Source organism: Camelus ferus, chromosome 11 (assembly GCF_009834535.1).
Source record: "Camelus ferus isolate YT-003-E chromosome 11, BCGSAC_Cfer_1.0, whole genome shotgun sequence".
NCBI classification, from domain to species: domain Eukaryota; kingdom Metazoa; phylum Chordata; class Mammalia; order Artiodactyla; family Camelidae; genus Camelus; species Camelus ferus.
This window is the reverse complement of record NC_045706.1, coordinates 10,963,405-10,971,821: the sequence shown is the minus strand read 5'-3', so window position 1 is coordinate 10,971,821 and position 8,417 is coordinate 10,963,405. Positions and strand designations below refer to the sequence as shown.

At 51.3% G+C, this 8,417-nt stretch overlaps 1 protein-coding gene across 2 annotated transcripts in view; it reads right to left on the bottom strand.

The window, feature by feature from the left end:
- Positions 1-205: 205 nt before the first annotated feature.
- The window catches only part of RGS10 (regulator of G protein signaling 10), a 33,881-nt gene continuing 25,669 nt past the window's right edge, over positions 206-8,417 (bottom strand). For both annotated transcript variants that reach the window (XM_032490787.1, XM_014566245.2), the window contains exon 5: positions 206-1,388. In XM_032490787.1, the coding sequence (XP_032346678.1) occupies positions 1,242-1,388 (147 nt within the window). In that variant the 3' untranslated portion in view covers positions 206-1,241. The remainder of the gene's footprint in view (positions 1,389-8,417) is intronic.

Genomic DNA, 8,417 nt, shown 5'->3' with positions numbered 1-8,417 from the left:
AGTAGGGTGATTATGTGAACTGGTTTCACCCAGAACAGAACCAGCTGATGCCTATTATCCCAGTTTAGTGATTAAACTCACTCCCCTTCTCTCTCAAGTGTCCTGATTTGATTGATAAATCATACAGTCACACTCAACAGCAGGGAATTCTGCAGATGGGAGCATCTCAGTTCAAAGGCTCTCAAGTAAGAGTCTGGTTACTTTGTTTTATACAAACAGGAGTTTAAGGTTTGGCAAATATGCTGGAGAAGGTCTGGCGGCAGCAGATGGCAGGAACAATGAGCAGAAGGGAACTGTGCCTGACCTTGGGCTCTGCGGGGGGACCTGGGCAGCCTGGGCCCAGCAGGATTTCACTCACAGCCTCTCCACCCAAGACAGACATTGACTGAAGTCTCAAGCCGAGTTAACAAGTCGGTAGGCACCATGAAGAAAGGGTTCCACCATCCACCAGATGGGCTACAAGAGAAGGGAACATCCCACCAACTCAACATGGGCAGAGGACAGGTGCCACAACCCCATTCAGCGCCACCTTGCGTTGCCACGGGAACCCTGAACAATCTCCCGTTTGTCTTTCTTCCTGGTTGAGATCTTATTTCTGTCAAAATGAACCAGGTATCTGTGCTGTATGAAATGTCATGGGTTGTGGGCAAAATCAGGACATACCCACACATGAGAAATAAGAGCCCTCTGCTGGCATTCAGAGGTCAGCTCCCCAAATCTTTAGAGGCTGTGATTAATTTTCTTTTTCCAGCACTGAACTTACTCTCTAGAAGAATTTAACCCAAAAGGCACCTGGTAGGCAAACCCCCAATGACCTGAGCTTGTCAGATCAACTTATTCTTAACCAGATTCACCAAGTGAATCTGTGGACACACATTACCCTCCTGCAGAGGCAGGGCAAAGGCTTCCAAGACAAGAGGTGGCTGTTAAGTTTCACCTGGTGGCCTCACATGAAATTTAATCAACTGTAAAACACTCAAAATGTCCAGTGTTGAAGGACTAGTCCACCTTTGTGTGTGTGTGTGAGAACTAAAACTTCAAAACTATTTGTCTCTTTATGTAAGATGAGCCATCATGCAAAACTTGCTGATCAAGCAGGAAATAAAATACACTTATCCCATTGAAGGGTTTTGTACATTTCAGTCCTTGCAGATAACAAAGCGGTTATAAACCCTGCACGGTCCTGAGAGTGAGTTCCTTTGCTTCTGAAAGCTGCCAGTCCCACCAGCATCTTGAGGGGCTCATGTGTTATAAATTCTCGAAGCTCTTTTAGCTGCCGTCTGGGCATCGGGAGGGTCTTCGTCCTCTTCCTCGGTGCGCTTGTGTTTTAAGAACAGGTCGGACTTTAAGAAGCGGCTGTAGCTGTCATACTTCATGAGGTTGAAGATCTAAGGGAAAAGGAAACGAGTCTGAAGGGTGAGGCAAACCAGGCTTTGAATCATCCTATCAAATATTTATTAAATACCTACCGTGTGCCGAGGAATGCAAATGCATGCCAAACGCACAAAGAAAGCTCAGGTAAGTCGTGTGCTAGACGAGGCGGACTTTGTGGATGTTCCTGGTCATTGTGAAATAATCTCAGTGAAATATAAGAGCTTAGAGAGGCCCCCGAACAAGTCTGTCTGTATTTTCCATGGAAGTACAGATTCACAGAGTGCTGATTCATACCCTTGTATCAAGAGGCCTTTAAGAACCTCCACTTTACTCGGGTAGATAATACAAGGATCCATTTCTCCAGGAACTTCAAACAGCAGAATAGAAACCATTTCTGTAGAGACGCTGGTGTAAAGGCCACTGTCACAACAGGCGATGTCAATATTGTTAAGACCCCCCCCATAAGTCTGGCATCCAAGATCTCCAACGAACCAATCATTATGCCCAGAAACAAAATGGGGCTTATTCAATGCAGGGCAGGGAAGTGGAACGACAGTCTTAGCGAGGAGGGGCTTCGGGAATAGGCCCTAATTAAAGAAAATAGCAGTCAGCTGCAGAAGGCAGATGCCTGCTCGCTCGCCCAAGCCCAGGGGCGCGTCTGGGGAAGAAATCATTCTAAGAGATGCTCACTCATCAGGTGCGAGGGGTGGACCCCCACAGGTTAGAAAGTTGCCATCTGCCATACCCCAAGTTGCCCCCTCTCTTCTTAGCCATGGTCCCTATTCCCAGCATCTCCTCTCCCCTACTCCCACCCTATCCTATGCACCGTCCTCCTTTGCCCTACAGCGGGGTGGGGAGAGGAAAAGCAAAAGGGAAGGGCTTTCTGGATGTTGAGGGGTGCAGTCCCTTTAGAGAAATCTCTCTCCACCTCTCTCAGACCTTTCGACTGAACTTTCAGGACATTCTGCAGACCTGAACATCCACACCGTGCAACCTGCTGCCTTCACTTATCGCCCTATAATGGGCTCAACAAGTGGAAAGTTCCAGGGGTGTCTAGAATGTCGCTCGCTGCCAGGCGGGGTTACCAAGTGGGCGGTAAAACCCTGACATCTCTTAGATCTGCCCTCTCCCAACAGGCACACAGACTGGTTTGTAAATGAAATGTCTGATGGAGTCCCAGGACTCAGAACACCTGCCCGGGGGAAGGGAGAACTGGACCTGGGCCCTGACACCTTCTTTTCCCCAGGACAGCTTCAACCATGGGACAACTGCCTAAATCGTGTTGCTATCAGCAGAGTTTAGATTTTGGGTTTTCTTTAAACTCTCAGCTAGTGCCAGCCCTTCCCTGATGTCCTTCCAGTCCTGTCTAACTGCTTACAGAGACCACGCCTCCGTAAACCCCCACCTCATGCCCCTCTATAGCAGTTGTCTATTTTGTAGCGATTTTGTAATCCTAGACTGATTTGCTGAGGTTTGGAGAAATTATTCATTAAAAAAAATTCCCATAAAATACAAAAATCATAGCCAGGGGTGAGGCGGGGGATGAGGAATGCCATTACCATTTCATGGCCTCCCACAAATGTGCTAAGCAGGTGTCACTATCCCTCACCACCTGCATTATTCATCCCTTCCAGGCACAAGAGCCCCCATGGGAGACTTTGAGATGCCCACCTAATTCAAAGTTTGGAATGATGCTCAGAGAGTGACTAATGAAACCAGCTTCGTGATTGCCCCTCCTGGCGCCGAGCCCTGCACCACCTCCCACCCAGGTCCGCAGCAGATGGGACCCAGCACTGCCAGCAGGATGCGGTTCGACCCAAGTGTCTCGTCTGAGGCTCCGCGTGTGGGAGTGGAACATCCTGTTTGCCTGCCGTGGCTCTTCAAAGAAGAGAAGAAAAAAGACTGGGCTGGAGGTGAGAGGCAATAGGGGAGGGGGAAAAGGAGGCTGCTTCAGCTGAGGGGTCAGGGACTGGCAGAACTCTCAGCCTCCAGAAGGCTCTGCTCCCCCTTCAGCACTCCTGGTGCCAGCAAGCTTGAGGGGAGGGGCTGGGAACTATTTAACAAGAGCTCACGGGCCACTCCCAGCCATGGGAGGGTGTGAAATACCTGTGAAGTCCTTCCTTCTCCAAGAGCCTCCCCCCTGCCTGCCTCCTGGTGTAGCGCCTGGTGCTGCTGAGTCCTGAGGTGGCGGCTGCAGCCATCAGAAGGGATGGAAGGGATGCTGCTCCTAAGGGCCTCATTTCTGGGGTTGTGAGCTGCCAGGTATCTGCCACCAGCAAAGGGTCTCCTGGGCACTGGCCTAGGAGCACACAGCAATAGGGTGCTCCCATCCCAGGGCCCCTTACAGGTGGTGCTCAGCGAAGATGGCTTAGACAGTAGAGAATGCGCCTAAAAATCTCTTCCAAGAAAGTGGCCAAAGACCAGGTACCCAGCTGCTGACCACAACCTTCCTCATCACAGGGAAAATGGCCATGATGGAGGTCCAATACATGCTTACCCAGTGAATGAATAGAACCCACCCTCTGAGCAATGACGGAGGGCTGGCAAAACGAATCAAGGTGGTACCCACCCCACTGAGAGCACCTTCAAACCCTGCACCAGGCAACACACGGAGCATCCTCTCTGATCCTCACTGAACCCTAAAGACCCCAATCACACGGGGGAAGGAACGGGGCCTTGGAGGTTCGGTGCTTTGCCCCAGTGGCTGGTATATTGTCAGCTCAGCTGCCATGACAAGTACCAAGGACTGGGTGGCTTACATAACAGAAATTTCCTTCCTCAGAGTTCTGGAGGCTGGAAGTCCAAGAGCAAGGCGACAGCAGGGTTGGGATCTTCTGAGGCCTCTCTCCTTGGCTTGTAGGTGGCTTTCTTCACCAGGGTCTTCAACTGGTCTCTCTTCTGTGCGTGTCTATGTCCTAATCTCCTCTCCTTATAAGGACACCACTCAGGTTGGATTAGGGATGACCCCAAGGACTTCATTTGAAGACCCACGTCTCCAAACACAGTCACATTCTGGGGTACTGGGGCTTAGGAGTCCAACATATGAATTTGAGGGAAGACACAGTTCAGCCCATAACAGTAAGTAAAAGAGACAGGCAGGTTGCAAACCCTGGCCATCCAGCCCTTGAGCCCACACTCCTACCCACCAGGCTATCCAGCCACTCATCTAACAGAGCAAGAGGCAGTCATTAAAAATGAAGATCGCAGAGAGGGGAGGGTAGAGCTCAAGTGGTAGAGCGCACACTTAGCACGCACAGGGTCCTGGGTTCAATCCCCAGTACCTCCTCTAAAATATTTAAATAAATAAATAAAACTAATTACCTCCCCCCACAAATAAAAATAAAAGATTTCAAACAGAATTCAACAAGGAAAAATGTGTTAAGTGACTGAATGCTGGGTTTTTTAAACACACTAAAACAAAAAATGATGATCCCAAATATGTACTTTCATGTGTGTTTGTGTGTATAAATGGGAAATAAACATCCCCAAAGGTTAGTATAGTCGGCTGAACAGCATGTCCCCTAAATTTACGTCCAGCCAGAACGTCCAATGTGACTTTATCTGGGGATAGGGTTAGTTGCGGATCTCGAGATGACATCATCCTGGATTTAGGGTGGGCCCTAAACCCAAGGAGTGGTGCCCTAATAAGAAGAGGAGAGGATAGCTAGACACACCGAGGGAACAAGGACATGTGAAGACACAGGCAGAGACCGAAGCGATGCAGCTACAAGCCAAGGAGCACGGAGGATGCCAGCAGCCACCAGCCACTGGAAGAGGCAGGGGAGGATTCTCCCCTCCAGCCTTCAGAAGGAGCACAGCCCAGCCGACACCTTAATTTCAGACTTCTGGCCTCCTGAGCTGTGAGAGAAGAAATTTCTGTTGTTTTAAGCAATTCAGTTTGCGATAATCTTTTGCAACAGCCCTTGGAAATGAACACAGTCAAATTATTGATTTCACCTCACTCCAGCTTGCGCACAGAAAATGAGATGGCCCAAGGGGTTCCAGAAGGTTCCACAAAACCAGAATTCTCTGATGGGGATAACTGGACTCACCAGAGCTGGACTGTGACCATCCCCTGACCAACAACACGCCTCAAGTTGTCTGCAGGGAAGCGAAAGGAGGTGGTAGAGACAAATCTGGGCTGCAGGTGTGGCTGGCAGACCATCGGAGCAGAGCCATGAAGCAGACAGCCCTTCGCGGAAGACAGGAGGCCAGCGGAGCAGAAAGCTCAAGTTGGCAGCTAAGTTGCATTCCCTACCTTTCTCTTTTTTTCTTTGCCAGCACAGCTGTGGCCCAGCAGGTTTCAGGTTTTGGCAGCCCCACGTCTGGGAGCTGCATGCCGGGACTGTAAATCGTCCAGTGTCGTGGCCTTGGGATGCAGCCCCGGGGGCTGCTGGAGGTGGGACTCGCGGCAAAAACAGAGAAGGGAGCCTTCCTAAGGGAAGGTCCCCCTACACGAGGTCATGACCCCACAGGGCGTCCCCCCCACCCCAGACCCTAGACAGCGTGACTGATCAGGGTTCACCTTTCTGCAAAGGGAAATATCCATGTGGGGCTCCAATCTGAGAGCGCTGAGCCTACTGCTCCGGAGACGGGCCCCTCACAGACACATCCTCGTCCGTGTAGAGACTGAGGAGCCTAACCAGCCCTGAAGGCCCCTCTGTGAAGATTTCATCCCTGTCTCCATCAAGTGCCTTTCAAGCCTAGTAAATCTTTTAACCCATCTTAGAAAACAAGGACATGAAATACTTAAACTGAACACACATCCTGCCTTCCCTTCAAAGCCCTCCGCCATGTTGTTTCAGCTGGGCACCAGGAGGAAATAGCGTGAATCCTGTACCACAACCTCAAGTTTTATTAATGGGATTGCATATTTGCTTCAAGAATTCAGTTCAGTTTTTACATGAAAATGGCTGAAGAAGGCACAGCTGTCCATGAACTGCAGTTCTAGAATGTTCTCTCCCACACGCCAGGACTAGAGGCTTTCACACCACACGAACAGACACAAAGTGTGAAGAAAGCCAGCCCCCACCCCGGCCCCTCCTGCTGCAGCGGCTGCTAGGCTGGTGCCGCCCACACCCCTGAGTTGAAGCCCACCTCCTCTGCTGGTGGCAGGAGAATGGGGTGTGCTTCCCAACGGAATGGGGGAGAAGGTCTGAAGGCAGCCAGCAGACAGCCGTGAGAAGACGAATCTCAGGACAGTCCTTGTCCCATGGCGCCAGGGAGGGCCACACAGAAGGTTCTGTCACCTGGACAGTGCTCCTGCTTCTTGGACAGCCGCCCCCCCCCCCCAGAGGTGCGAGGTGGGATCAGGACTCCAGAAGGAGGCTGAACACGGATGCAGACAGAGTCCCCTGCTCAGGGTGAAATCCCCTCGCAGGCTCATGGGTCTGGGGCTGTAGCCTTGTCTGGGGGTGACTTTTTCCTGGAGTCCTTAATAGTCAAATCTAAAACCCAAATGACATGCTTCCTACGTGGGGCAAAGGTGTTTCATTTTTGCCTTTTGCCATTAGGGGCAGAGTTAAATGCTATTCTGGCACCCATTCCCCACCCGCTCTTGGTCCCCTAAACACCATTTTCAAGTTGTAAAACAAAACAAAACAAAAAACTCAAAGTATTTCAAATGTTGTCCTCCCTGCCCCACCCTCAGAAGGCAAAGGGCTGAGGCAGACGCCAGGGGCCAGCGTTCCTTCCGTTGAATGAAAACCCACCAGCTGCTCTTTCTGGCTTTGCCCGCTGGAACAGGCCAGTTTCCGGACTGGGCTTGATCTTGGGGAGTGAAGGTCAGCTAGCCACAAGACTGGTGCCTGGAGTCCCCGGGTCCAGCCACCACTGCAGACTTGGAGAAATGAGGGGCCGGGGGAGGGAGTGGACCCCCAAATGACCCCCCGTAGGCATGGCGGCCCCTCCCCCACCCCCGGGTCCTCACAAGCCGGACCAGCCCTTCTCACTGAGGTCTGAAAGGAAGCGCTTCTCACTTCTTGGGTTCTGGGGAAATTCAAAGAGACGACACTGCTAAAAAAGGGCTTGATGCATGGTTCCTTTCTCTGTCAAGGATGTGGCTGGGAGCACTGACATCTCACTGAAGTGTTTCATTTTTTTTTTTACATCAGAGGTTGAGGACTTCCTTTTCAGTGGAGAAGGCTGCCTCCACTCTGCCTTCCCCAGACCAGACTTAACACCCACCCCAAATCCAGGTTGGGGGCATCCTGACGATACTCGAGATCCACAGTAAGCACAGGTTTTGCAGTCCCCAGGATTTATGGAAGAATGAGCACCTCTGCATCCCTTAAACCTGCAGGCTTCTCTTTCATGGTCCCAAAAAGCAATGACCTTGACCCTTCCGCCTTCTCCAGTCTCTGCTGTTTAGAGGGACCCCATCATGCTATGCTACAAAATTCAAACCAGAGGCTTCAGAGCAAGAAAGGTGTGTAAATTGGTGCCCAGAAACCTGTAGGAGTTCTAGCATGGGGATGTCCAGGCCACCAGGCTGACAGGGCCAGCACAGACTGGCACTGTCATTTCTTGTACAAAGAAAAGCATGTCAGGCTTCGGTGACTAATTTGATCCCTTCGTGTTGCGGCTAACTCTCCGTTCCCTAGTGACTGATGGGAATGTTCTAGAATCAGCCAGGGCCGGAGGCACAGGAGAGCACGACTGAGCAAGGGAGGTGAGGTGGGAAAGGAGAAGTTGAGAGTGTTGGTTGATCTTCATACCAGCGCCCAGGAAAGGAAGAGGGCAGCACAGACCAGGAGGTCAGTAAGAACAAATGCCACTGCTTCCCGAGGAGCACGGGCCTCACGGGGCGGTGGCGGGGCTGGGAGGGAGGAGCCCTGGGCGCAGCTCTGCTTCCCCTCTCCCAGCTCTGTGACCTCGGGCCAGTCAGGTCATCCTCCCCTCAAGGGAACTTTCTCCCATAAACTGAGGTGCCAGGTCCCACCTTCCCCAAGACTACTTGAGAGTCACATGAGGTGCACATACAAAAGCAGTGTGTAAACATTGCCGAGGTTCAGTCTTCATGTTTTCCCAGAAGTCTTGAAAGT